At 52.2% G+C, this 27,576-nt stretch overlaps 11 protein-coding genes across 11 annotated transcripts; 6 read left to right on the forward strand and 5 right to left on the reverse strand.

The window, feature by feature from the left end:
- Positions 1 to 733: 733 nt before the first annotated feature.
- J4E87_005932 (uncharacterized protein) lies at positions 734 to 2,388 on the forward strand (the record flags this gene model as incomplete). The annotated part of the gene is made up of 3 exons (XM_049377537.1): positions 734 to 1,708; positions 1,758 to 2,005; positions 2,052 to 2,388. The coding sequence occupies 3 exons, from the start codon at positions 734 to 736 to the stop codon at positions 2,386 to 2,388; spliced, it is 1,560 nt and encodes a 519-aa protein (XP_049232578.1).
- A 441-nt stretch (positions 2,389 to 2,829) lies between these two features.
- Positions 2,830 to 4,008, forward strand: J4E87_005933 (uncharacterized protein; the record flags this gene model as incomplete). The annotated part of the gene is made up of 2 exons (XM_049377538.1): positions 2,830 to 3,039; positions 3,091 to 4,008. 2 exons carry the CDS (start codon positions 2,830 to 2,832, stop codon positions 4,006 to 4,008), a joined length of 1,128 nt encoding a protein of 375 aa, XP_049232579.1.
- Positions 4,009 to 4,559: 551 nt separating this feature from the next.
- Positions 4,560 to 5,417, forward strand: J4E87_005934 (uncharacterized protein; the record flags this gene model as incomplete). The annotated part of the gene is made up of 1 exon (XM_049377539.1): positions 4,560 to 5,417. One exon carries the CDS (start codon positions 4,560 to 4,562, stop codon positions 5,415 to 5,417), a length of 858 nt encoding a protein of 285 aa, XP_049232580.1.
- An 825-nt stretch (positions 5,418 to 6,242) lies between these two features.
- Positions 6,243 to 7,840, reverse strand: J4E87_005935 (uncharacterized protein; the record flags this gene model as incomplete). Its single annotated transcript, XM_049377540.1, has 3 exons — positions 6,243 to 6,385; positions 6,434 to 7,646; positions 7,694 to 7,840. The coding sequence occupies 3 exons, from the start codon at positions 7,838 to 7,840 to the stop codon at positions 6,243 to 6,245; spliced, it is 1,503 nt and encodes a 500-aa protein (XP_049232581.1).
- Positions 7,841 to 8,149: 309 nt separating this feature from the next.
- On the reverse strand, positions 8,150 to 8,737 carry J4E87_005936 (uncharacterized protein; the record flags this gene model as incomplete). Its single annotated transcript, XM_049377541.1, has 1 exon — positions 8,150 to 8,737. The coding sequence occupies one exon, from the start codon at positions 8,735 to 8,737 to the stop codon at positions 8,150 to 8,152; it is 588 nt and encodes a 195-aa protein (XP_049232582.1).
- Positions 8,738 to 10,946: 2,209 nt separating this feature from the next.
- On the forward strand, positions 10,947 to 12,985 carry J4E87_005937 (uncharacterized protein; the record flags this gene model as incomplete). The annotated part of the gene is made up of 2 exons (XM_049377542.1): positions 10,947 to 11,425; positions 11,476 to 12,985. The coding sequence occupies 2 exons, from the start codon at positions 10,947 to 10,949 to the stop codon at positions 12,983 to 12,985; spliced, it is 1,989 nt and encodes a 662-aa protein (XP_049232583.1).
- Positions 12,986 to 14,271: 1,286 nt separating this feature from the next.
- J4E87_005938 (uncharacterized protein) lies at positions 14,272 to 15,487 on the forward strand (the record flags this gene model as incomplete). The annotated part of the gene is made up of 2 exons (XM_049377543.1): positions 14,272 to 15,235; positions 15,480 to 15,487. The coding sequence occupies 2 exons, from the start codon at positions 14,272 to 14,274 to the stop codon at positions 15,485 to 15,487; spliced, it is 972 nt and encodes a 323-aa protein (XP_049232584.1).
- A 318-nt stretch (positions 15,488 to 15,805) lies between these two features.
- On the reverse strand, positions 15,806 to 18,058 carry J4E87_005939 (uncharacterized protein; the record flags this gene model as incomplete). Its single annotated transcript, XM_049377544.1, has 1 exon — positions 15,806 to 18,058. One exon carries the CDS (start codon positions 18,056 to 18,058, stop codon positions 15,806 to 15,808), a length of 2,253 nt encoding a protein of 750 aa, XP_049232585.1.
- Positions 18,059 to 19,262: 1,204 nt separating this feature from the next.
- Positions 19,263 to 20,371, reverse strand: NBP35 (cytosolic Fe-S cluster assembly factor nbp35; the record flags this gene model as incomplete). Its single annotated transcript, XM_049377545.1, has 2 exons — positions 19,263 to 20,212; positions 20,287 to 20,371. 2 exons carry the CDS (start codon positions 20,369 to 20,371, stop codon positions 19,263 to 19,265), a joined length of 1,035 nt encoding a protein of 344 aa, XP_049232586.1.
- A 657-nt stretch (positions 20,372 to 21,028) lies between these two features.
- On the reverse strand, positions 21,029 to 24,333 carry J4E87_005941 (uncharacterized protein; the record flags this gene model as incomplete). Its single annotated transcript, XM_049377546.1, has 3 exons — positions 21,029 to 21,164; positions 21,218 to 24,180; positions 24,328 to 24,333. 3 exons carry the CDS (start codon positions 24,331 to 24,333, stop codon positions 21,029 to 21,031), a joined length of 3,105 nt encoding a protein of 1,034 aa, XP_049232587.1.
- Positions 24,334 to 25,849: 1,516 nt separating this feature from the next.
- J4E87_005942 (uncharacterized protein) lies at positions 25,850 to 26,389 on the forward strand (the record flags this gene model as incomplete). The annotated part of the gene is made up of 2 exons (XM_049377547.1): positions 25,850 to 26,088; positions 26,149 to 26,389. 2 exons carry the CDS (start codon positions 25,850 to 25,852, stop codon positions 26,387 to 26,389), a joined length of 480 nt encoding a protein of 159 aa, XP_049232588.1.
- Between the last annotated feature and the right edge of the window lie 1,187 nt (positions 26,390 to 27,576).

Genomic DNA, 27,576 nt, shown 5'->3' on the forward strand with positions numbered 1-27,576 from the left:
AATGTTGTCTTTATGAATTATGCTCTGCGAAAGAGAAGGCAATACAAATTAACGGTGAACCATGGCCTGTAGTGAAAACAGACCAGGTCGTTAGTCTTGTCAAGATTCTGAGCTCCTTCGCTGATGCCGCCGGCGCTATACATATTAAGAAGGGCTCACATCGAGCTACACCTACAAATGTGCTTGCAAAGTGTACATATTTGCTTGGCTTTTCAATCCACGCAATAATTGGTTTTCGGATGCACTCAACACGCGTAATACGGGCCTGGGCGAGAACCTTGGCTGCAGAGTCTCGAGCTCCAGAATCGGGAAAACGAAAGCTGCCAGGCCGTGAATATGCTGTATGACGTTATGCATAACGATACAGAGAAGAACGGATGAAGTGGAGCCTCTGAAAAACTGTGGGATTCTGATCCTGCAAAGACCGCAATGTGAAGTCACAGATTTCGATGCCGCGGCGGTTGGTGGGGAAAGGGGATGACGTAAGTTCGGTTCATCCTGACGCGATAGTGTCGCGCGGCTTAGCCAGCCACCTTTTGCTTTCACACAACCACAGCATTGGGTATTAGTTGCTCTAGCTCAGACAGCACCAGACAATAAAGAATTGCGACTCCTGCGGCCCAAGAAGGACCAGACGCGTCCTACACACATCACGTTGACGCGTGTGACGCGTGACAACCTCGGCAAAAGCGACGATTGGCTCATCAAACCTCTGAAACTCGAGAACGCGACAATGACACCCTCAGAGACTGCGCCTCTACTCCGCCAAGAATCCACGACATCGTATGCCCCGGACGAAGAACACGATGACGTTACGGCGACGCGAAACACCTTTGCTCGCAGTCTTGGTGCGCTGGATGGGTTCGCGCTGCTGATAAGCATCGTCATCGGCTCGGGAGTGTTTTCATCGCCTGGGCCTATCGATGCGAACGTTCCGTCACCTGGTGCTGGACTCCTCGTATGGCTAGTTGGTGGAGTTTTAGCATGGACAGGTGCTTTGACAATGGCTGAACTGGGTACCGCATTCCCCGGAGAAGGCGGAATCCAGCCTTATCTCACCTACATCTATGGCGACGTCTTTGGATACATGGCTGCTTGGTCTTGGGTAATGGCCACCATGCCTGCTACCCTTGCTATTCTCAGCATAGTATTTGTGGAGTCCATTTACTCCAGTTTGGGCGTGAACGAACCAGATCCGCCTCTCACCCACAAGTTATTGTCTCTACTTGTCTTAGTATTTGTAACGACGTTGAACTCCATTAGCACCAAAACAAGTACTCGGCTGTCTAGTTTCTTCGTCGCCATAAAGCTGCTTACCATTTTTCTCCTTATCGTATCTGGTTTAGTGGTCGTCTTTGTCTTTGTCGGAAAGAGGAAGGACCTTGGAGGTCGCGATTGGCATCAAAACAATTGGTTCTCTCCAAGAGACACGATACTGCCCGATGGGTCGAAATTCGATTGGACGAAAGTGACTACGTGGGAGTCACTCGGCTTTTACAGTACAGCGTTGTACGGAGCTTTGTGGGCGTACTCTGGCTGGGACAAGGCGAATTACGTCGCGGCAGAACTGCGTCAACCCAGTCGCCAACTACCACTTTCCATCAATACCGCTATACCCACAATCATACTATGCTATGTCGCCGCCAACGCTGTCTACTACGTTCTTCTCCCTTGGAAGGTTGTGTCGACAACAGATGCTGCTGCTGTGGTAAGTCCTTCAGAGTCATGTATAACGCCTTTATACTGATATGTTTTAGACAGCTGTTACCCACTTCCTTGGCAAGGGAGTAGCTTACTTCGCTACCGCGCTCATATGTCTCGTCATTGCAGGCTCCGCCCTTGGAAACTCCTTCGTGGCTGGTAGGATGACCGTCGCAGCTTCTAACAACAATTGGTTCCCGCAAGTTCTCGGCACAGTCGGTCGCGTCGGTACTCTGAAGGTGACTAAACGCGCCGATTCGAGCGAGGCAGCTGACACGGCTATGGATGATGGAGAGTCACCAATGTATGTAGGCCGTCATGTCCGGTCATCCTCTGCTAACAATTGCTAGCAACGCCCTCATACTCAACACTGTCCTCTCGGCAGTATACATTCTACTCGGCAACATGCGCATCTTACTGACTCTCAATGGCCTTGCCGAGTATGCTTTCTTCTTCCTCACGGTTCTCGGCGCAATTATATTACGATTCCGCGAGCCTGATCTACCCCGGCCTGTGAAACCGTTCATTCTCATCCCTATACTGTTCGCTATAATCAGCGGTTTCGTCGTAATCAGAGGCGCAGTATTCGCGCCCGTTCAAGCAGCGATCCTTGTAGGAATATGGCTCTGCGGTCTTGTATTTTACTTCATCCGGCTATGGGTTCTGAAGAAGAGGGATGAAAGATGAGGCGGAAGCAATCTGTTCGACATGTAAATATGCACGCATGCATGCTCATCATGACATTTCATGACGTTCAAATTGCATCGCGTCTCTCGCAAACCGCATATATCTTGTTGCACCAACGGCACTAGGGGTGGTCAGATTTTGTGACGTTTTCAAATTGCTGCATACACACTATTGTATTTTAGCAAGTAGGTAGCATGTAAGACAATGCATACTTCTGCTCACACGTTTTTTGTAACATGTGACATGAACTGTAGCCACCCCTAGCGACGGAGGTTAACAACTTGCGCCGTCATTCATCCGAACCCCGCCCGTTCCGAGGTAACTCGTTAGCGCCAGCCACATCTGTATCGGCTGCACATCGCAACACCCGCCCAATACGATGATGGCCTCTATCAAGCATCAGCGTACTCGTACGTCAATTCAGACGTTGTAGTCGCTGCCATGGTCGTACGTCCCTACTTTACCTCTGATAAGCAGGTGCTGCCGTTCGAAAAGGTGATCGCACTCGAACGCATTGACAACTGGACATTCCGCTCCATCGTCAAAGCCTACTCCCCGACTGGTGGTGAGAATGGGACGTACGGCGGCCACGTGTTTGCGCAAGCCGCATGGGCTGCTGCACAGACTGTCGCAGAAGGATTTCTCATACATGTAAGCTGTAGCGACACGTTCTGCTCCAACCACAACTGAACAAAATGCTAGAACATTACCGGGTGGTTCGTACTAGGCGGCAAGCCAGATGAACACTACACCTATCGCGTCCGAAAGATCCGAGACGGTTACAATTATTGCACACGAAATGTGACCGTAAGCCAGGTTGCAGCTAACGGAGATATGTTTACCTGTACCTGCTCCTTCAAAAAGGAAGAAAGCTCACCATTCGACATGCAAGAGTCTGTTGATCTGAAAGAGGTGTATCGCGACGCACTAGAAGGCAAAGAAGATGAGCCAATGGAGCATGCGGCTGCTCCAAGCAACGATTCTGAACACTTTCGAGAAACGTACCTTCCAGCTCATCCCGACCACTTCAACCCCATCGCCGGCTTGCACATCCGCAAGGCTGACATGTCGAAGTACAATCAAAGCCGTCATCCGCTCGATCGTAAACAGCTGACGTTTTACACGCTGCGCGGTGCACTTCCATTACCAACCGCACCATATCTACCGCCCTCGGAATCCGACCAGAAGCTCACATTGACACGAGAGGCTAACATGCACGCCTGTGCACACTTGTACGCATCAGATCGTAACTCGCTATTCATTGTGCCAAATCATCTCGACCGGCCTCGGGGTTACAAACGCATGGCGTCGCTATCTCACAGCGTCATCTTCCATGTCGGTATCAAGGACCTCATCATGCCTAATGAACCGCGGATTGACCACCCGAACGCCGACAGGACATTGTGGGAAGATGGTCCGCTACCACTCTGTAATCTGGAGGGGCATAAGGGCGGCGATAAGGACGGACGAAAATGGTTTGTGCAAGAAGCGTGGCTTACTCGAGCTACGGGAGGCAGAGCACTACATAATAGCCGTATGTGGGACTATAAGAGTGGCGTACATATTGCGACGACCTTCCAGGATGGATTGATTAGGTTCAAAGAGGATGCAAAAATCTGAGATGGGGTGTAAGCATACGCCCGAAATTCTTGGTGTCGTCCGAATTATCCGAGGACTGACAGTACGGACTGAGGTAGAGTAGCGAAGCAGATGCGGGCATTTACTGTGGATAGATGGGTAAGCATGTTTAGCGTTAAACGCAGTCATCCTCAACCTTGTATCTTCTCAATGCAGCTAGAACAACCACGAAACGTACTGCACCCGTATCTAGCTTATTTTCTCTAAGGAATGCGCAACGACTCATGCTACAGTCGGCGACTTTTTTCAGGCCCCAGTGTGCACGTGAAAGTCTCCGAGCTCCGAGGCCCTACCGAAAAGGAAATCCCGACACTTCTTGGAAAACTATGGCTCAGAGCCCTTCATCAATTCAGTCCAACAAGAAATATGGAGATTTCCGGGCGTACTTCTCGTTACGTGTAATCTCGTCTACCCCCGCCCCAGCCACAATCCTTTGCTCTTAGTTTCTTCGTCCGCAGTAAACCATATATAAGTACCTTGCTGACCTGGTATTTAATGCATAGTATCGTTCCAAATACAATAGCGACATCATCATGAGCGAGCCCAACATGAACGCAAGCGAGATGTTCGAGATGCTTGCATCGACCTACGAGGCTGCAACCGGTGGCTGCACCCGCGAAGTTGCCATGCACCTCATCGACATATTGCCCGCGGTCGATTCGAATTCTGTCGTGCTAGATAATGCATGCGGAAATGGTATAGCTGCGCAAGAGCTTTTGTACAGATACCCAGACACTCCACTCAAGGCAGCCTGTGTCGATAACGCGAAACCGATGGTCGATCTAGCACGCCGAGCCCTTCCAGCTACACCCTCCGCGGCAATTTTGTCCTTTGACATGATGGATGGAGTTAGCCTGACGTTCCCTGACGAGACATTTACGCACTCCATCACCAACATGGGTATCATGTTCTTCTCTGACGGGGAGAAGGGGGCGGCTGAAATCTATCGCACTCTTAAGCCAGGAGGAACGGCCGTTGTCACTACCTGGAAGTCTACAGGCCACATGGCTGTTGTTCACGAAGCGCAGAAAGCTGTCAAACCAGACGACCCGCTATTCCGCTGGCCTGTTGCGGATGAGTGGTTCGAAGCTTCGCATATGAAGAAGATCATGAAAGGCGCAGGTTTCAAAGATGTTGAGATGCACGAGAAGACAGTATATTATGCATCGAAGACTGCGGAGGAGACTTGCGGCTACATGCTCGGTATGTGGAAGAACATGGGACCAAAGTGGACCGATGAAGAGAACGAGGAGTTCGCGAAGCAGTTGAACCTTGCTGGGAAGAAGGCAGCGGTAAAGATCCAGAGGCCTTTGAATGGGCAGAAGGGTGCGGATGTGGTCGAGGTGGAGGGTTTTCCCTGTGTCGCGGTCGTTGCTATTGCGAAAAAGTGAGATACACCAACATTTGAGTTGCAATTCAATAGCATACTCAACTATAGAAGCTATGCTGTTTTCAAAAAGCCTTCTATGCAACGATTTGCGTGCTAATTCGAGTTCGTCCCAACGTGATAAGACGCGGAGTGCCTGCGCAAGCTCTATGACAGCGAAATGTATATATGCACTACACAAAATTACAAACAAAGTCTTCATAGCATCTAGATTAATACCAGAGTACAAACAGCAAAGCCTCCCTCTATCTGGATAGAAAGGGAGTGGGTGGGAGGCTGTCAGAGCATGGGCTTAGTGACCAACGCTCAGCGCCCAAAACACCAAAAAAAATGTATCCTGGAGTATCTGACAATGCCAGACGAATGCTGAACAGAGTGGGACTCGAACCCACGCCACTTTCGTGACCAGGACGTTATCTCTCGATAACTTAACGTTAAGAAACCTTAACCTGGCGCCATAACCAGCTCCTGGAAGGGTTGTTAGTATTTGTTATGCTGCAGAGGATGCTGGCTAAGACTTACGGCCATCTGTCCGTCACAGGATAACTGCTGTTGATGGGAAAATCGCCAGGTTGTAATTATATATAGTAGTTTGATAACATGGTGGGGTGGGCGATGAGGGGTCAGAAAATTCTGCATCTGGCGACGGCGGGGTCGGCGACATCGGTAACAACACTGAAAGGCAGACTACGATCCATCAATCATGCAAGTGTAGTGCTTAACGTGATTGGATTGCTAATGCACGCTGTGTCCAATTCACATTCCATTTCATTCGCTTCCAAAACTTGGAACTTGGAACTATGACCCACGTAACCAACCCACCCTACCTTTACAGCTTGCTCTTCAGACTAAACTGCTCCGGTCGCCACATTTCGTTTAGCAGACGCGTCGCATTAACCATCTCAGGCCTGCACTGATCCAGTGATGTTATGCCCAACAAACGCATACCTGTCTGCAGCTCATCCGCAAGAACTGTCGCACGTCAGTATACTACCCTGGTTAAAACACGACCAAACTTACTGTCAACGCATCTCTCGACGCCTTTCGACCCGTAAGCTCCAAGCGCGTATAGGAAGGGTCTTCCTACGCCTACGGCTGTGGCACCCAGACACAACGCTTTTAGCACGTCGTTTCCGTCTCTCAGACCGCCATCGAGGAAAACTTCCAGCTTCCCCAATACTTCTGGACAGTACGTTCGAATCTCTAGCAACGTCATAAGAGCACTCGGTGCGGTATGCAATTGCCTGCCACCATGGTTGCTTAGCAGAATTCCATCGCAACCATACTCCATCGCGAGTTTCGCATCGTCCGCACATTGCACGCCCTTCACCACGATCGGCCCTTCCCACTCCTTGCGAATCCACTCGAGATCCTCCCAGGTCGTATGTGGGCTAAGTTGGCCCTGAACTGGCCGTCCCCCCATCGCGGGTGCGAAAGCGTTGTCGCCGCCGGTCTCCCATTCCGCTGTACTTTCTTCTGCGAGCCCGACTGCTAGCGCCTCCTCAGCCTGGAGATAGCGATCCGCTGTTCGCTTGCCAAGAACGGGCGTGTCGACCGTTATCCAGAGTCCATTATAACCGCAGCGCTTGACGATGCGCATAAGTTCGATGGCCTTATTGCGGTCGACAGGCATGTAGTATTGGTAAAACAGTTGCGTTGTGCTGTTGTTACCAAGCCTCTGCTGCTCCTCTTTGTAGCTCTGCATGATCTGCTCGCTGCTCTTCGAACTTGCGGTACTGACGACCTTGTGAATGCCCTTGCGCACTGCGCCTCGGATCATCTCTGGCTCGGCAGCTTCGTGGATGGCGCCCATTGTTCCCATAGGCGAGATGTAGAATGGGTATGGCGAGCTGTGTCCGAAGATCTTGCGGCGCGTGTCTACATCGCCGACGTTGCGCATCACACGCGGACGGAAGTTGATGCGCCCCCAGTCATCTATGTTGCCTCTGATCGACGCGCCAGTGTTTGCAGAACCGGACGCATAGACATACGACTTGTGAGGCATGACAGCCTTTGCCGCTGCCTCAAAGTCGGTCGTGGAGACGCAAAGACTCACATGCGGGATTTCCTTGGAGTTCGGATCGGTCTCAGATGGCTTCGTCGACTCTTCGCTCTTGATCTGGCGAAGCTGGCCAAACGTGTTGGGATCGACGGGACCGAGGAAGGCATCTTTAGGCAGATAGTCCTCCAGGTAACTCAACGGGTGGTATTTCTTGAACTCTTCTGTCGCATCCTGTCTAACATCAGCTCTTGATCTTTGAGCCACGCCATTGTACTCACCGACCCGGCATTCTTCAAGATGATCGGTGCACCACCTGGGTGGTCCGCTAGGAAGTTTGTCACATCATATGCTTTTGAATCCAACACTATCCAGCAGTCCTTCTTGCTACTGTGCTTCGCTACTTCAGCTCCATCAATTCGCGACATTGTTCAGATATCTGCGATGCCCAGTATCCGTGGAGATACCGTCTTATGGCTCGGCCAACCGCGGGCCAGGCAATTGAGATTGAGGGGAAGTCGCCGAATCGGGTATACCGCACCCCAAGATCCGGAAACAAGACCGGCAGCGCGCGCGGGTCAGCTGCGGCCGAACGCCGCCCAACAGCGGACTCATTTCACATCGCAAATTCGTTTCTTCAACAAACGTGCACTTAGGAAAATCTTTGGATCAGTGCTATACTCATAGCACAACTCGTCATGTATGTAATATTCTTGCTGCCCCAACACACCCCCAGCTTAAATGATCTGTGCGGGACTTGTCGCAGGCTTGTCGTTAGCGACATTTGGATCATCCGAGACTGTTTTGCTAATATGCGAGCGCTCTTTCGTGTCTACCATCCATTCCACTGTCTTGTTGATGCCGTGGCCTTCGCCTGTGATGTGCTGCTCATCGCTTCTTGCGTCTTCATCCCGCCCCCTCTTTTTTTGCCAACCGCTCTTCATCTCGAACTGTTCATGATGAACGCTCACCATATCCAAATCATCATATCCACTTTTCGTCCCGTAATGTGACCTCGCTCGTCTAGCAGCAACATTCGAGTGGTTTCCATAGGCGTCGTATGAGTTCTTGTTCGCAATCGAGCGCTCAAATGAAGGACGGAGCCAAGGTATGAAGCGTGACAGTATGTATTTGATAGTTGGCCCCGAGGTTCCAATGATAGCGACACTAGACTCAATTGCAGAGTAGGACGCTTTGACACTGTAGCTTTTTGTTTTGCCTTTGAAAGCGTCGATGAGCCAAACGAATCGCACGGCACCGATTGCTATTACGATGAGACCGAGAGAGAGAAACGATACTGTAACAATCTTGCGCTTGAGTGGCATTTGCAAGTCCCAGATTATCCATGTCGGAATCCTGGTGCAACGTCAGCATCGGTTGTTTGGTGCATGCGAGAAAGTCTTACAGAAGAACTAGAACATCGGTGATAAGTACGATCGAGATGTTGGCCAGGATGTAATCTAGAGGATCGTAGCAACCCCCAATCAGGTCGGGTTGCCAGTTCTTCGCTATCGGCCAGCAGGGTATTGCAGCAAGTATCGTGAAAGCAACGATGAAAATGGTGTTGATCGCTTGGAGGCCGAGGATACACCGCTTGATCCAAACATTGTTTGAACGAAGTTTGTAAAGCGTCCACAAGAAGGATGCTTTAACGAAGCCGATACATGGTGAGTACACGAGACTCAACGCATACTTAAGCTGTGAATAAGTCCCTCAGCATATGGGTAAGTTGCAGCACACACGTTTTACGAACGTACCTTGAATGCATTAAGGAAGTCGATTGCTGGATACGGAACATCTTCATCGTGGTATCCGGTGTACATCGCGACACAAACTCCATAAGCGTCAGGCATTCGAACATTCCAAGGCCGTCATGTGCCCAGGTGGACAAGAGTCTTACATTTGTGGGTGATCACGCTATTGGACAATGCTAGAGCCCACGCGATGGCGATCAGAACATCGTCTGCAAAGATTTCAGCATAGACCAGCCATTATAGCCACGTGTTCATACCTCCGCCAAGGATATGGTCTTGCCACTTCCTCCAAAATCGAACCATAAGCACCGCAAGAGCAAGTCCTGGGAAGAGGTATAATAATGCGATGAGCGTAGGTTGAAGTCCTGGATCAACACCAGACATGTCTGGTGCAGGAAAAGCGGGTACTGCCATGATGGGAGTTCAGATTGGCGTTCAATTCGAAGATAACTCGGTCGAAGTCACACGAAAAGTGATACTCGTGAAGTCTTTATATGACCCGCGGACCTGGCAGCGTTCAACATCGAGACCATGTTCGAATAGGATTCAGCCCGCTCAACAGCGTGCCGAGGATGTTGCGTTCCTTTCCCAAGATACTGGTAACGCTGCAAACCTGAAAAATATCTGAGTAAACGAGTCTCGCACATGGAAGCGAAGATTTCATCTCCTGTGTTGCGCGCCACGTCCCGTCCCTTGCGAACCAATCATATAGCAAGTGTAAAGTGACAAAACCGTCGTTCGTCCGAAAAGGACACCCAAGGCGACGGAACCAACGTGGAAGCACATGCAAGACGGCTAGTCCTGATGGAACATACTTTGCGCAGCCGCAGAGCTATGCGACTGGGACACAGCCTCCGAGAATGTGAGTACCTCGAGACTCGGCTTTGAAGACCCTTGCATATTGTGGCTCCAATCGATCCTCCTCACGGGATGGCAAAATCCTCCAATAATCCCTAGGACAGCCTGCAAAGATCTCTATCGGCAACGCCTCCACAACATTTATCTAACCATTCATCCTTGGAGACAAATGTGTAGCGCAGTATGTAAACATCTTCACAGTTCATAGAGACTCAGGGCCTAGTAGAAGCCACACAACTTGATTAGGGTCCCGTTCAAGGTGTTGAGGCAGAGATATAGGATCCGCTCTACACATGCAGAGCCCTGTCTAGTACGATGCTCGGCAGGTGCCCCACTAGCTGCCTGATCCGGAATCTTCTCCAGGAACCTAAGCACGGTGCATCCGCTCCAAAGCAGAGGCGGATGCGCGGGAAGCCTCCTTAGCGGTCCGAACCTCGATGTACCGGCTGGTGAAGCCTGTTCGAATGTCCATCGCTCAATGGTGTAATCGCCGCGGAACAACTACCCGCGACTCAGCCAACGTGACATGTTCATGGTCGTGGAAGTCTAGACCCTCTTCGCTCCCTAATAAAAAGCGCATGAGCTGTACGGATGAGGCGTGGGCGCGAGATTGGAATTACCATCCTTCGCGTCTTCGATTTCTCTGGGCGGGTGCACAGGATTAAATCCCATACCAACTTTAGACTCTAGACGAGATGGCCTCGCCGTATCTCACCCCACTTTTTCATGCCGATGCTCAAGTGGGAAGACAGTCCCCGAGTGAGCGGCAAATGGGCTCGACCAAGATTACTGATGCGCCGCCACCTGTGCGTTATGAGGAAATTCGTATAAAACCTTGCGTTCGGTACAGGAACGTGGCAGCCAAGGACTCCTCATCCAGCCGCTACTACCCTCGTTTCAACTGCAAGGTTCCTCTTCCAACATGTTGGCGAGGTCCATAACGTTCTCTTTGGCCTATGCCGGTTTCACGGCGGCACAGAGCGCCACACTCGCATTTTCCGTCCCACCTGCTGCTGAGACTCTCGCTACCTATGTCACGCCTGCCAACCTCGCTCTTTTTGGAGTGGAAGCCGTACAGCTGACTGACGATGTTGTCTCCTCGATGCAACAGAGCGCAGAGCTTGCTGAGTATGCTTCCCTGTTCGAGTTTGAGGACAGCTCCAATTCAAGCTTGTCTACGCGTACTCGCCGTGCGCGACGATCACTCCGATGCAAGACGATGCCTGGCGATCTTCTGTATCCAGGAAAGCTTTTGTGGGGGGTGTTCGACCTCCTACTCGGTGGTGCTTTAGAGAAGATCGTACCTATTGGCTCTTCTTGCTACAAGACGTCCGAGTACAACAACTACGACGCCGCAAAGTGCGCAGACCTCGTCGAGAATTTCGATTCGGAGGAGATTTAGTAAGTGATAATACTTGTGAGCACAATGGCACTTAGACTGACAGGAGTAGCTACAACGACAATGGTGCGCTGATGAATCCCCTGTGGTATGGAATGACATGCCCCATTCCTACTACAGGCAATTTCGCCAATGGCACTTGCACCCAGGGAGGATACTCAGAATACGCAGTGAAAGTTAGCAGCGTTGCGCAGATTCAGCTGGCTGTCAACTTTGCTCGTACCCTGAACCTTCGCTTGGTAGTGCGCAACACTGGACATGACTATAACGGTCGCTCGGTTGGCAAGGGGGCGCTCAGCATCTGGACTCATGGCCTCAAGGAGATCAAGTATGTCAAAGACTACAAAAGCTCCACGTACAACGGACCAGTCTTCAAAGTCGGCGCGGGCGTTCAAGGCTTCGAGCTCTATGAGGCTGCCGATAAGTATGGTGTCTCCGCCATCGCCGGTATCTGTCCGACCGTCGGTGTAACTGGTGGCTACTCCACGGGCGGTGGCCATAGTCCCCTGATGCAGTTATTTGGTGTTGGCTCAGATCAGATCATCGCTCTCGAAGTTGTCCTTGCCAGCGGCCGGTTCGTTACCGTTACTCCGGAGATCAACGGTGATCTGTATTGGGCTATGCTTGGCGGCGGTGGCGGTACCTACGGCGTGATCACCTCTGCTGTAGTGAAGGTCCACCGCAAGGTTCCAGTCACTCAGTCGTCCTGGACCATCATGACATCCGAGACTGTTACTGCCGAAAAGTTCTGGGAGGCGTTTAGGTTCTTCTTCGACAACATGCCCGCCTACAACCGCGCGAAAACATACTCTTACTTCTCGCTCATGAAGCTCGCACCAGGCACGTATATGTGGTCGATGGGTCCATTCTTTGCCACGGACAAGACTGTCGAGGAGTACGAGGCTCTCATCAAGCCCTTTTACGAAAAGTGCGCCTCACTCGGTATTGAGCTCAATCCTAAGACAACCTACCACGACAGCTTCTACCCTGCCTACAAGGCCACATTCGGTACATTCAACTATCATATTGGTGCCGCTACCGGTATTGCGTCGAACCGTTTGTTGACATCCGACAATTGGGAGAACGCTGAAATACGCAACCAAACGATCGTCGCCATCCAGCACGTCGTCGAGACTGCCGTCATGATCAACATGTACCATCAGCGCCCCGTCGAACAGGACAACAAGGACATCAACTCCGTCAATCCTGCGTTCCGAAACGAAGAGAGTCAGATGGTCATCATCAATTCGGTCGCTGAGGAAACCGCCGCGGGATGGCAGGCGGCCGTCGAAAAGATCACCACTCAGGTCATGGCTCCTCTTCGTGAAGTGTCGCCCGCTGGCGGCGCCTATGGAAATGAGGCCGACATCGCCGAGCCCAACTGGCAGCAATCTTTCTGGGGTTCAAATTACCCGAGGCTCCAGCAGATCAAAAAGAAGTATGACCCTGACATGCTCTTCTACGTGCACCACGGGGTTGGTACTGAGGGCTGGACCATCGATGATAATGGTATCATCGGCGCTGGTGTCCAATCGACGGACGGTCCGTTGTGTCGCGTATAGTCGGGCTTTAGCTCTGCTCGTAGATCCTGTAGATAATGCAATGCGAATGCGATAGCATCAATGGGAGTGACCTTGATGCGACGTTCCAGGCGCTGACTGTGTACGCGTCACCTATGCCGCATGGCGCCTACGACGACGCTCCTCGACTCATCTGATGGTGAGCTTCCCGTGTGCCAAGGACTTGATGCGACGAAAGAAAAACGTTGTTTCGAGTTCTCGGCAGTTGTCAGCTGCTTGGGCAGCCGCGGATGATTTTGACAACCGGACTTTGTGGTCAAGAGGGTCCATCATGGCTCTGAGGAGAAGCCGTCGACAAGATTCTATAATTCTCCGTGCTTCACAATGCGATGTGACAAGATAGCGGAAAATGGACCGCGGATTCCGCTCTTTTACGTGTCCGAAGGATTTACCGGTGGGAACTTCTGGGGGGCTGTGCGACACTTATGCTGCAAACGCGGAGTGCGGCCGCGTGCCCGCCCTTTAGCCCTGTCACCTGGTAGACGCTCTTCTAGAAGGTCGAAAGCGGAGGGAAAGTCGATGCGACATGCATAACCATGTCTCGTCGCACGTCCGCACCTATGAGGAGTCGAGACGTGCAGGGAGCCTTGCGGGCGTGTTGCAAGTCATGGTGAGGGCCAGAGTGTCAGGAAAGTGTGTCGGCAGAACATCAGGGCAGGTCTACCCGATTACTCAACCGCGTTCAGTCTGTCACCGCGACAGGCAACGGGACGTAAAACAAACTGAGATCTCGTCCTCCGCCATGGCTTTCTTTCCCACGCCTCCGTCTTGCGATCGTCAGCTGCTTATTGTCCCCATCTGCACCCAAATCTTCGGAAGCCTCAGTATCCGACGCGGAATCCTCAACATTCCCCTCCAGCATGTGCCCCTTCAGTAAGCTTGGCACCTATATCGCTCCGTGATATTGCTAATGACAAAAGCTTCATTGCCCGCTGGCGAAGGTCCAGCTCGCTTCTCTCCAAGCGCTGTCAAAGACTGGCAGCCCAGGCGGAAGTCCGTCTCCAACGCCTGCGAGCGATGCCGACGCAGGAAGATTCGATGCGACGGCGAGACGCCTTGCTCGACGTGTAAACGTTTTGCAATACAATGCGTGAGAACACAAAAACCAAAAGAAGTTGTTGCATCGTGAGTGCCCGCACCCGTTCAGACGCGTCATCGCGTGGTCACATGATGTCGTGTTCTGATCAAGATGAAGCGAGCATCGCGAAGCGCTAGAGGGACGAATACATCAGCTCGAGGCACAGCTAGCCAGACACGTCAATGCGCCCATGCACGGTATGGAATCTATCGACCAGAACCTTATGGCTAGCACACCCACATCGTTCGACTGGCAAGGACCCTCGCCCCACCTCAACCTCGATACCACCATACCGGCAACCTTCACAGCCGATGACCTGGATCTCGGCTCCTTCTCGGCTAGGAGTGGCAGCATGCCCTCTATCGCTATAGATGAATGTGAGCCTTTCCCCAACTTCTCCACGCCGTCTTCACCAGTACCTTCATTATGGTTAGGTACCACGCGTGCCTCGTCGCCCGATTCCATGCCACCCGGGTCCGCGCTCCCGCAGTTTGGTGCGACATACCCATCGATGAGTAAACCCATGCCGTCGTCGATCGAACCGCATACGGCGCCTTCTTGGGAGTTCATGGCTCAAGCAAGTAGCAGTCAGTTACAACCGGGTACTACCAGCAGTCGGGCCCACTCTCGCAAGACTTCGACCTCGTCCCAGTCTCAGGCTAGCAATGAGCAAGCCATGTCGCCGATCCCAGAAGTTGAAGATGACATCCTTCCGTTGGCGCCAGCACCGCGATTGCCTCGCCAAGGCATATTCGCAGCCCGCCATACTGAGAGTCCGGGCCCAGCTTCGTCACGATCAAGCTTCACCGATCGCAGTCGCGCAATTGTTACTACGCCAATTCCAAGTCGCTTCGAAGCGGAGACTCTGACCACTGAATTCGTACAACACATCGAGTCCTTGGACTACCAAGCTTACTCCATCTCTCCTGGTCTCTTTTCTCGGTTCTGCGAGTCTGTCTACCCAAACACTCAGCGACCTGCAGTCGAAATCTCCGCATCCATGTCGATGGCGCGCTTCCATGTCTTCCTTGCCATGGCCGTTGCGATGAAGGTGAGAATTAAGGATTCACCGGAGAACACGAATGCTCTCCTCGATACCTGCTACGAGCTTGCTATGCAGCAAGCTTCATCGTCCACATTCTGGCAAGAGACAGGTGGGATGGAAGCTGCTCAACTTTTGGCGCTTTTTGCTTCGCTCCGCAAGCCCTCCACAGAGGAGCCACGTGGTCTTCAACACTCGTTTTCCTGGTGACGACAACTTTCCTTGCTTTGCTTTCTCCCGTTACGACTGTATGCCACTGTTTTCCCTCCGTTTGTTTCTGACATTCTTCAAAAGTCCAATCATTCATATATCATGTACATAAACAGCAGTGTTTACGAACCAAACTTTTTTGCGAGCGCAATAGATACCATTCGATTCGCGAAACTCCGACATGCTCGAGTGGGGCTGTAAGTGCAGAAACTGATGCCCTCGCCATCGTCGGACGTCTCCATAGACAAGAGGACTTTTGTAGTACCAACCCAATAATGGGATAACATTACAGACTAGCGACTAATTAACTACTACACATCATTGCTCTATGCCAAGCAACTTTCGAGGGTATAAACCAAAACAAGAAAGCAAAATGAGATCATCCAGTATCTTCCACCATGACTACCGACTTCATCTACCGCTTGAGACCTTCTCCAACCAACGTCCCAAGCGTCCAACTCAATGGTATAGTCTACCACTTCTCGCCGCGATCAGCATAGGCCGAGCAATCCAATGCGGGAATGCTGAAGCCGTAGCCATCAGTCCTGCCCTCGCGATCTTGGTTGCTGATCTCCACCCTAAGTGTAACATCCAAGCCATACGGTCCGCAAAGACCTGAAGGGTTGATACCGCCAGCAGCCGGGTGCTGAGTACCAGCCTTCTCCTCTCCGAGATGGAAACCCAGACGCATGTTGTCTTTCTTGCCAGGGGCAGCGGAGATCTTGGACGCGGCGGTGTTGTTCGTGTTGATGGAGGGCGCTGAGCCGGGAGGTACGCCGAGGGTTGAGGGGGTGGGGATCGCGGATTCGCAGATGATGGCGTAGTTGCGCGAGGGCATCGTTGCGTGGTTTGCGGCGGAGGTCTTGGGTTCGATCTTTCCGTCTTTGCCGTCGCCCTCGATCTGGGCGGTGGAGCTGCCGTTTGTCGCGTTGACGCCTCCGGGGAGAGCTGGGTCGCGGTCGAAGATTTCGAGGAGCGTCTCGTCGGTCTCCTTGTCGAGGTGATGGATCTTGTTTCGGCGGGCAAGCAAGTTCGCGACAGCTTGTGGTGGGGGCTTGTTGGTGATGGCGGAGCTAATGATGTTGGGCATGTAGCGGTGGTCAGCTTCTGCGGGAATCTGGTGTGTCTTGGGGTTGGTGTAGAAACGACCAATGGCTCCAAGATGCACATCTCCACCAAGAATGGTGACGCGGGCGGAGAACTTCTTGGAGAATGCCTGCAGGCTGTGCATGAGGTTGCGGCGCTCCTCCTTGTGCTGACGCGCGGTGTAGTGGTCGTCCAAGTCATCGAGCAAATCGACCTTGCCATCGAATTGGTTGAAGAAGCCTCCAGCGAAGCCAAAGCGCTTGTTCAGGAACTTGATGGGTGCGATCAACGGCGACTGCAGAATGTTTTCGAGCCAGATCAAGCGAGGGTAGGCAATGGGTACACCGAGCAGCAAGATCATGTGCTTGAGTTCTGGATTCGCGGTGAATTCGGCGTCGAGACGATCGAAGAGCATCTTGTAAGTCTCGGGGTAGTTGACCTGATGCCTAGTACGCTCTGTTCGTGCATCAATACCAGCAAAGGCAATGCGCGCACCGAGCTGGCAGTAAATGCTGCGACTGCGTTCCTCGACATATGGGCCGGGCTTCGAGCCGATAAGGTACGATGGGTCGCCCTCATCGTTGGTCATAACGAAGGTGCTGTCCACCTGTACCGGATCGGCGGGAGTTGTGCCTTCTCCCTGGCCTGTTACATTGGTCGTCTGAGGCGCGTCGGTTGTATAGGTACTCTTTGGAGGAGCAAGGTGGTGCTGGAAGAGGAGGTAGTACTTGTGCGCAACACCACCGATGCCTCTGAAGACAGCGCAGTTCATGAAGTGGTCGGTGTAAGAGCCAAAGCCATCGATGATGTCGTGGTCGTCCCAGATGTTGACCTGAGGAATCTGGCTGTTGGCAGTGGAGAAGGGCTTGTGACCATACCACTTGACGTAGTTGTTGTAGTAGTACTCGTCGCAGTCGGCACGCATCTGCTGGCCGAAGGGGAACTCCCGTCGCTTATGAGGGCTGTGTATGTCGGTCCAGGGCTTGAGCGGTCCGTCGACTCGCACTCCGTCGTTGTAGATCTGGTCGCCTCCTCCAAGCATGACGTGGAAGGGTCGCTGCTCGTGCATTCGGAGGACATCGTTCCACAGAACAGGTCCGGACCAGACGTCCATGTCAGTGCCAACACTGAAGCCGTTGCAAGAGTGGAACATAATGCGCATCGACTGGGTGATTGAGGGTATGACGAAGTTCTGGGGCTTCTCCTCCTTCATGGTGTCTGTGTATCTGAGGTTCTGGATCTCGTAACGCCATCTTGACTCGAATGGCTGCATGGGAGCATCGATCCTGAAGCGCCAGAAGGCCCTCTTGCTATCCTCGTATAGCTTCTCTCCGTGAAAGTCGCGCGCTTCCACGCTGAACCTCACGTCACCCATATTCTTGTCGACTGCGCCAGCCGGGAAGAGTGTGAGCTGGGGATTTGGCTGTGCCTCGTTCGGGTTCTGTTGTCCGGGCGTGGCGACGATGAGGACACTGCCGTGCCAGACAGGCTGCCCGGCCTGCTGGTTGCTTGTACGTCTATAGTTGAGGAGCGGTCCCATGATGACATCCACTGCACCCGAGGTGCTGATGACTTGAGGACCGGCGCCAATGCCTGTCACGCCACTGGGGTCCTCATGTTGTTGGTATTCAGCGGCCATGGTGGTCGTCGGTCGCGAGCAATGTTCGATAGCGAGAGAATTGGGGGAGTATATGCGCAGACGCGTCTAAGATGTCTACGATCCTGCGCTCCAGTCAGTCTATTGACTCAATTCAGCCAGAGCAAAGACATACAACGGCAATGCGCTCAGGGTCCAAGAGTTGGCTTCAGGCGCAGATGATGCGCGCTGCTAGTAATTTCGCGTTCCTGTCGCGACGGAAACAATTGCACGCCCTTGTGAAGCGCGTGTACTACGAAAACGATAGAGGCGGGGGAGCGTAAGAATTCAGGAAAGGCTGGGGCCAAAATGAAAGCGCCTCTAGCCTCAAAGTCAGGAAAGTTGTTGTGCCTGTGATTGATGGCACCGAGGCGGCAGGGATGGATGCCGCTAGCCGTGTGGGCCATGACATCCTCGACCCTTCCGCGCTGCACTGTGGACCGCGCAGACACGGGACCTATCTCGATCTTCTGCATGGTCTTGCACGCCGTCTCCTGGCCAGCCCAGTCATTTTTCTTCTCTTTCTCAGCACGTATTCGCAAATCTTGCATCGACTCGCGCAACATCTATGAGCTCATTATCTTTGTCCAAGCCACAGGCCACCCAACCAAGCTTTCGAAACATGCGCCAAGCACCTGCTACGCGTGCCAAGCATCGTGTAGCGTGATACGATGACGCTGATCAATGGCTGTGGTGTGGCTGCCAGTCCACTCATAATTTCCACTGGACAATCTGCCATACGAAGATCCAACGGGGCGGCGCCATTGTGGCAGTGAATGACGACTCCAAGAGAAGCGAAGTGGCTTTGCATACGTCGTGGCACTGGGTTGCAGTCATGATGAATTGGAACAATTAGTTCTTTTCAGCAATGCGTTCAGTGCATTGTATGTGTAGGAGGGCGTGCAAATAATCATTGGAAGAGATTACCTGAGCAGATGCTTGTTACCGTTATGTTCGTCGCTCTCGCTCTCCCTGATCTTCATATTCCAGCGCTCAAGATGAACTTAGTGATCTGCGCTGCTTGCGTCAACCGCCTTCGTAAGTCCTCACGTTATTGACGCGGGCCGAATTGCGAATGCCGTACGATGTGTCCAGTAGGAACTGTTCATGCAAAAACATGATTATGCTCATACGTAAAGTTGTTTGTGCTGTCTGATTTCGTTTCGTCCAAGGTCACATTGCTGTATACTAACTGTGCTCTTTGAGGTCACGCTTCTTCCTCATCCACAGGCAATACTTCTTCTCTGCTCAATCCAATCTCCTCTCCAACTCTCCTAACGACCTCCTTGATAGCAGCGCACGCCGGACTATCCGGGTAGGCCGTCAGGAAGCTCTCTCCAAAGTCGCAAGCCATGCCTATCCTTGGGTCCAGCGGCACCTTGCCCAAAAATGGTATATTCTGATCCTTTGCTAACCTCGCTGCACCGCCCGTACTCGCTCTGAAGATCTGAGATTCGTGCTTGCAACCCGGGCATACGAACCCGCTCATGTTCTCCACGATGCCCAGTATAGGTATTCCCGCTTTCCGGCAAAAGTCGATCTCCTTCCGAACATCGAGAAGCGAGACTTCTTGGGGTGTGGAAACGAGGACTGCGCCGTCGACGCCGCTGGCTTTGAGGAAGGAGTTGACGGAGAGATGCTCGTCGGATGTACCCGGTGGTGTGTCGACGACGAGGAAGTCTAGTTCGCCCCATGTTACGTCCATGAGGAATTTCTTGATCAGCCCGTTCTTCTTTGCGCCTCGCCAGATTACTGCGTCGTCGCGGTTTGGCAACATGAACTGGACGCTCATGACTCCTAGGTTCTCGCTGACCCACACCGGTTCCCATCCTTCTCCGCTAACGTGTATTGTCTCTTCTTCCACGCCCATCATCTTCGGTATGCTGGGCCCGCAGATGTCTGTATCCATGAGTCCGACAGTCGATGACGGATTCGATGCGAAGCCATGTGAAAGCATTGTGCTGAAGGTCGACTTTCCGACTCCACCTTTACCGGAGAGGACGAGTATCTTGTGCTTTACGGAGGAGAGGCGCGCGGTTATGATGGGTATGTCGGGATCGGGGCCCTTGGGCGCGGAGGCGCATATTGACTGGTTGGGACATCCAGCGCAGGAGTCCGCTTGACCGGCTGTGAGAGATTCGGGACCGGGGCAGTGTTCTGTCGCGATAGTGTTAGCAGTCTGTTCTCACAGAGTCGCGTATAATGCCGGAGGGGTGGCGGGGCAAATGTACCTGGCTCGGGCGCAACGAGCTTGGGCGCAGCCTTGAGAGGTGCTTCGAAATCGACCTGTACGGGCTCTTCTAGCGAGGGCGCCATGGTGTATGTAATTGTGACTGTAGGTGTGGACGTAAGTGCTACATGGTCGCGTGCTGGAGGAAAGTCCTAGAGGCTTGATAATCAACGATCGTGACAGGGCTGTACCGGTAATGCTTGGCATTTTGCCCCACGGTCTCCCGAGGTCGGCATCCATGACTAGCAAGATCGCCTACACAAGGATGGATCTCAGCAGATGCGCTGTAGACTACGTTAGTATACGAACCGGAAGTCAACCAGGTCCTAGGGCAATGTAGACTTCTCCGTGATTTACTTCTCACAGTATGGTATTCCCGTCCTTGACTGGTTGGGGTTCAAATCACGCAGTTTGACCGACCAACTGAGCTCTGGATTCTACATCTCGTACCGCGTTGATGCCAACATCAAACTTACATGTTTCAAAAAGAAGGACAACAAAACAGCGCGGAGGTAGTCCCGGGATTTCTGCCTGTTAGACAACCCAGAAATATGTGTATGTATTCTCCGACCATGTTTATAGATGTTCGTACTTGGCCCTTTTGAGGTATTGTAGGAGGCAATGGGTGTTGCGAAGTGTCTATTCATGCAAGCTATGCTCGTCTAATTCATGTGAAATTTATCCCTGTTGGGAACCGATCCACTATCCAGTCCGTCGCTATCTTCAACCGAAGTGCTGAATGACTACTTCAACTTCACCATGACGTATGGGATCTCAACGTCCTCCTCCTTCTGATCTTCAGCTGTTATCTCGAAGATGACGTTCTTCTGGTGCTCCGGTACCGGCTTCCTGCTCACGTGCTCCACAAGCTTGCTCATACTGTCTTTTTGTTAGTAACGCGGTGTATACGAAGGGGAATCAATGAAACTTACGTAAGCGGCATCCTGTCCTTCAACTTGGATGGAGGATAGAATGATGCGTAAAGCAAACTGACACCAGAGCTTATCATCTGAATCGACAGACCCTTCTTCTCGAAATGCGCCACGAAGTCCTTCAGGGGGATATCATCCACTTCGAAACGGTCCCATAGCTTATCGATCGTAACTTCGCCGTCGTGCCCTTGGTATGTACCCTTCGGGCTAGCAATCGGCTCACTGAAACCAAAGAATGGCAGGGCCAGGTTGATGAAGCCATTCTTGTACTGCTCAATGTCCGTCTTGCCGTCGATGACCTTGTACAGCTCAAGGTTGACGAGACCGGTGACCAAAGCTGTGGTGGTGGCAATGGCCGGGATGATCTTACCAGCAATAAACTTGGTCTTGTGTCGGTCAGCCTGCTCGATCTTGTAGTTCTCGGCACGAAGGTTGCTGGCAGCAGTGATGAAGTCGATGTGGTGGTTGGAGTCATCATCCTTCTCAAACTCGACAGGCTCAAGCTTGAACCCAGCAAGAGACTTCGGTGCCGGCAATTGGCTGATAATACTGTCCAGCGACTCGTTGTCGTCGCCACCAGCCTGGTTGGCATTTGGATCTGGCTCCTTCTCGTCGGCCTGGATCTTCACTGTAGGGTCAGGCTGGAAGTCAGGAACGATCATATCGTTGAGAACTTCGACGTAGTGCTCCTTGGACGCATTTGGCTTGATGCCGTAGTTGAATGCGTGTAGGGTGGCAGCAGCTTCCACGTAGGTGAAGTGTGTTGGGTTTGAAGAGTCAAACTTCGATGGGTCCGGCGCACGCTTGGGTCCCGACCAGAATGGCTGACCGGAGCCTGTCTTGGAGTCCTTGGGGAAGTTGTAGAGCAATTGCGCAATTGCGTGGTTGTAGTTCTTCTCGAACTGATGACGGGCCCAGATGATGCAGTCGTCAAACGACAACGGCTTCTCTGTGACCAAGAATTCCCGCAGGGTCTCCAGAGTCTGCTTCTCGTTACCAGACTGCTTCAGCGATGCGCCAAGGTAATCTGGCTGTGTCAGGTAGAGGTTGACAATCTCCGGACCCTTGACGAACAGCGAATCGAACGACTCCCGCGCCCAGGCAATCGTGTGCTCGATTCGGTTGGGGAAACTCCTTAGTGTGCACATAGGGAACGACTTCTCAGGTGGATCTTGAGATGAAGAGTAAGACTCTGTGATGAACGGCAGGACAACCTGGGTGTTGCCCTTGGTACCGAGAGTACCGCTGTCGAGCAGAGGCTTGCGGAAGAATACACATCGTCGGTCGACGTATGTACGCGCCTCTACATTGTCCAGTGCATTCGTCACACCGTCCAGAGAATTCCAGAACTCTTCGTTGAAGATGTGCTCTGTCTCCGGGCCGACCTTGTCCTGCAGTGTCACGATCTTTCCGCTGAGGTCAGGGTTCATAACCTGGACTGCTTTTGCGGCAGCATCGCTCTTTAGCTTGCCAACATCCGCTGGTCTGAACAAAAATTGTCGGTTCAAGTTGCTCTTCTCGATTTGGTCGTTGTCAGTGACAGTGATCTTGCCATCAGGGCCAGTGCCAAGACCCATCATCGCCCAGTTCTTCAACATCTCGCAGCCAATGGCACCCGCACCAACGAGGAACTGCTTGACGTTGCTGAGTTTCTTCTGGTATTCCTGTCCCAATACAGCGATTTGACCGTCGTAGCGCGAGCCAATCGGAGCACACTGCTCTTGCGAACGGGTCGTGGAGGTAGGGATCGACTCTAGCGAATCGAAGTAGAGGAACTGAACGATGGGATGGAACTTTCCAGACACTGACTTCAAGACTTCCTGGGCAGCCATGCCACCAAAGAAGGCAGCGACGGGACTGAGGTCACCACGAGCCTGGTAACTAAGCTCCTTGATGAGCTTCTCATCTAGTTCGACCTTCTCCTCGCCCTCATTTGCGATTTCTTGTGCAATCTTGAAGAGCTCATCCGCATCGGCTTCGTGGTGAGGACGTGGGAACTCGCCCTTGTGGAGGGTCGCAAACTTGTGGATGGCCTGGATACCAACATGGAGCTGTTGCGGTCGGTCGAACTTTGCGAAGTCGGAGATGAGAAGCTCGGGCTTCTTGAGCTGCTTGCTGAAGGGCTCGAAGTCGATGATCTTGGGCATCTTGACCTGGATGAACTGTCCTCCCTTCTTGTACTCTCCGAGGCCAGATACATCGCCAATGGAGAAGGTGTAAGGCCCCTTGACCTCAATCTTGCGAGGCGCACAGCCGTTGAGGCCCTCCATACCCTCTACTTCTGAGAATGTGACCCAGTCGCCATCCTCCAGGCCATGTCTTGTCTCGTCTAGTGCCGACACAATACCCTCCTCATCAATGCCGGCAATAATGCCGTTGTTGACATTCTCGCCAGTCGGATCACCGATGGTGAAGTTCTTTCCGAAATCGGTGAAGATAGTACCGAACAGTCCGTATGTGTCGGTAATGACTACGTAAATGCCGTTGTCGTGGCAGTAGTCTGCGATCTTGATTTGATCTTCGAGGCGAGTGTCGGTAAGGACAATGACCTGGAACTGCTTCAACTGCGACAAGTCTGATGTCAAATCTCCTCCGCTGAATTCCTGCACAGGGGTGTATGGGTTGAGTTCGGAGACGCGCGGTACGGTGACGGAGGCGCGTGGCTTCCCCACATCGGCGGGAGTGAGGAAGAACTGCGACGACAGGTCGGCGAGAGCGGCGGGCTTGGGATCGTAGAGTGTCAGCGACTTGACACCGGCTAGGGCGATGTTCTTCGCAATCTCGACACCGAGACCTCGCAGACCAGCAACGAGGACGTTGGAAGAGCCCATGCGTTTCATAGCCTCATGGCCCAGGACATACAGCTGCCTGCTGTAGAGGGATTCATCGATGTCGCCGTTGTTACCGGAGGCTTCCTTGAGCTGTTCGACGGCAGTGGCAGGGCTGTCGACCTGCATGTTTTCCTTGGATACGTTAGATTGGGACGCAGAAGAGTGAAGTTGGTGAAAGGTGTAGAGTGGCGGAGACGCTGGAGACGCCGAGTACATGGTACCAAATGCGGACGCGCAACCGAACAAAGCGCAAGTTAGTAATCAATGGGGCGCACTTACCGCCATGGCTTTCTCTTTCTTGCTGGGACGAGCGTCCTCGTCGACGTGTTTCCGCTTCCCCAGTTTGCCGACGGTCGTGAAGGCTGGACGCTGTCAAATGTGGCGGTCGCGGGCGCCTGGCTCGAGTGTCGCGGGGTACCCAGGTGTAGACTGTGGTTTACGGATGTGAAACAGGACAAACGAGATCAACAGGTTTGTCGCTGGAGTAGGTTGAGTGTGGAGGTGTAAATGGAAGGAAGGCAAGGGTTGCAGGCGCAGCAGGGAGGAGGTTATTACGTGAGTACTTGTCACGGCGAAGGTGCTGGAGCTCCACCTAGCGCCATCCCACTTTAATCTTGGCGCAATCGTCACTTCCGCATGGGCCTCGAATCCGCTCCTTCACTCCATACCGGGAAAACATCAATCACCTTGCAATCTACGTTAGTGTGAAGACGAAGTTTGCAGACCCCTAATTTGATGTTGACTCTTGGGCGATTAATTTCTATGGCCTGCCGAAGGCAGATTTCACCCCCTCAACGCTGTGCCTGCTTTAGATTTCCACGCGACTGCGTACTTCACAAGGCATGACCTCCACGTTGATTCCGACTGTCCGTGAAACGCACTTCACATCGCCAACATCAAATCACGATGTTTACCAAAGGTTCACTTCTGATTTGACGTCTTCGAGCCTTGCGTCGGTCAGCTCCGCCACACTACTCCATGGAAGGCGCAACGATACCTATGCACTGGCAGCTGTCGCATTCTAGATGGTATATCTTCTTCGATCGCTTCCTTGCTCTAGTTTTTCATCAGTCTATGCAATTTTGAACAAGCTTATCACAATACTCACGGTATGCTTGTCGTAAACGCCGTTGTTGCCAAAGAGACACCAGGCCAACGGCAAGTTGGAGCAGACCAAACACGATGGCTGCGATGGTATCCGCAGACTGGTTGTTCAAAGACATGAGTGTGTAAGGTCACCAGAAAGCCTTCTCAAGAATAATGAAGCTTGCGAGTATCTGCCGATGGGAGCGCTTGAGGCTCACCTGCTATCTTATAGTTTGACATTGTACTTTTGAGTGCGCAGTTCTCGGAAACTCTGCGTATCCACAGCTGTCAGGACCTAACAATGTGTCAGTCCTGGAACACCTGGCTGTTTTGTACTTTTGTATGTACCATAGCTCAGGCGCCGAGGATACAGAATTGTACTTTTGCTGACGTCCATTTGATTGGCTCAGTGTTCCACCGGTCATGCAGAGAGGCGTTTTCTATGCGCATGCAGGCAACCAGGGTGGCTCGCAAGAATTGTACTTTTGTCGCAGCCAATGGCACTCAACTGCAGCGAAGCCTGGTGTCACGGCCCTGCACATTTAAATCACCGTCAGAGCCTACCGTTCACTCATCAGTCTATAGGACGATGTTTCCTCTTTTCTCTCTACATTCGTGGAATAGTCAAGGATCCTTCTAATCTATACTTCCAACTCGAGCGTTACCTCTGGGCGATACATATCCCCTTCTTTGCCTTCCGAAAGTCTATACTACTATGGATCTCGACTGGCACCTGATGCCAATTTCTGAGGAGGAAGCCACATTGCCACAGCCTCCCCTTCCGCATCTGAATCCCATCGCAGATACACGTCCGCGAAAGAAGAAAGCGCGAACTCTCCGCGAGACCGACTGGGAGCCATATAAAGACAGGATCATACAACTTCATCTTGTCGAGAAGAGGTCGCTCCCGGAAGTCAAGATCTTGATAGAACAAGAGTTCGGTTTCACTGCTGAGTATGTTGGATAGCCTGTCCTTCCATCACTTCATGGTGTCTAGACTAACTGACTTCTCAGGATACGCCAATACAGATCTCGTCTGAGTCAATGGAAGCTGGATAAGAACATCAAACCGGACGAGATGAAGGCTATCGTCAGACGTCGCCAACAGCGAAGCCTCGTCGAGACGGACAAAAACGACCTCAAATTTCGCGTGAGAGGCCAAGAAGTTGAACCTCACAAGATTGAGAGATGGATGAAGAGACACGATGTCGTGGATAGTACGCTGTATGCTCCCAGCCCTGACGCCAGTGAGTAGATCTTTAAGCGCATCGTCAAATGCTTGATACTAACAAAGGGTAGCAACGCCTTCTGCAGTGAGTTATGCGACGATGTCCGAAATCGGCTCTCCTGGTATCATGCATGATGTCGATTTGACATTCGAACACACTCCCACCACACCTCGACAGCGCATGAGTAGCTCTTTCACTACACCTCGGCAACATTCGTACGACGCCTTCGAAGTACCGCCATGGGATACCACTAATCCGCTGCACGGGCTTCACGTGGTTCAAGTTGATAACGAACACTTCTTCGCACGGTGGAGATACAAGTCCGACATGACCATGGAAAGCTGGCACGATCTTTTGGACACGCCATGGCTCCGGAATGTACGGTCAGAACGAACCTACGGGTTGGTACCCGAGCGTGAAACGATCATCTTGTGCAGATACATTGTATTTCGATGCCTCTGTGCGACGGCCCTACGCGGCTTCAGTTCGTCGGAGGATATTGATCTGGTCATCTACATCTGTCACAATCCCCATACTCAAGCTGTCAGTGTCAGATGCGTAGCTGAAGGTACGCAAGCGAAGGAATTACAATACCGCCCCATGGGCTTCGATCTTGTAACGGGCCCCGAAGTGCAGACGTGCACGTTTGACCGATTGGAACCCTGGATGAACAAACGTTACTTTGGTGTTTTCCACAGGCTGCTGGAATGGGATTTGATTATTGTTGATGAGTCCGGACTACAACCTTTCACATGGCCCTCCAATGACGAAGATGTACAAAGGGCACAATTCTTCACACACCATTTTTCGGCACAGCACGTACACGAACAACGCATTCTGGTAGACTCGCCATGGTAACCTTGGAAACCAAATATCATATTCACAATTCTTGATTTCATGTCCATATCCATTGCATTCATATACATCTTCCCCAGCACCCCCATTCCATATCTCATATCCACGCATACGCATATCCTCATTAATCGCATACGTCGGAAAAGTAAAAGTCGAAAACCAAAAAGGACATGACACATTCGTCGCTTCGCAGTCGTGAGCGAGCTCGCTTCAAACGCCCAAGTAACGCCAGTAGGGCTGACTCTGTCGAAGCCCATGTAACCACTGAGATGAAAACCACCCATGCCATAAGGTACCAGCACAAGGCTAGACACAAGAACGAGAAAGCAAAAAAGACTTTGTACAGTTTTGGAAAGAG

This window comes from Alternaria ethzedia (genome assembly GCF_023757985.1).
Source record: "Alternaria ethzedia strain BMP 0044 chromosome Unknown scaffold_13, whole genome shotgun sequence".
Lineage (NCBI taxonomy): Eukaryota > Fungi > Ascomycota > Dothideomycetes > Pleosporales > Pleosporaceae > Alternaria > Alternaria ethzedia.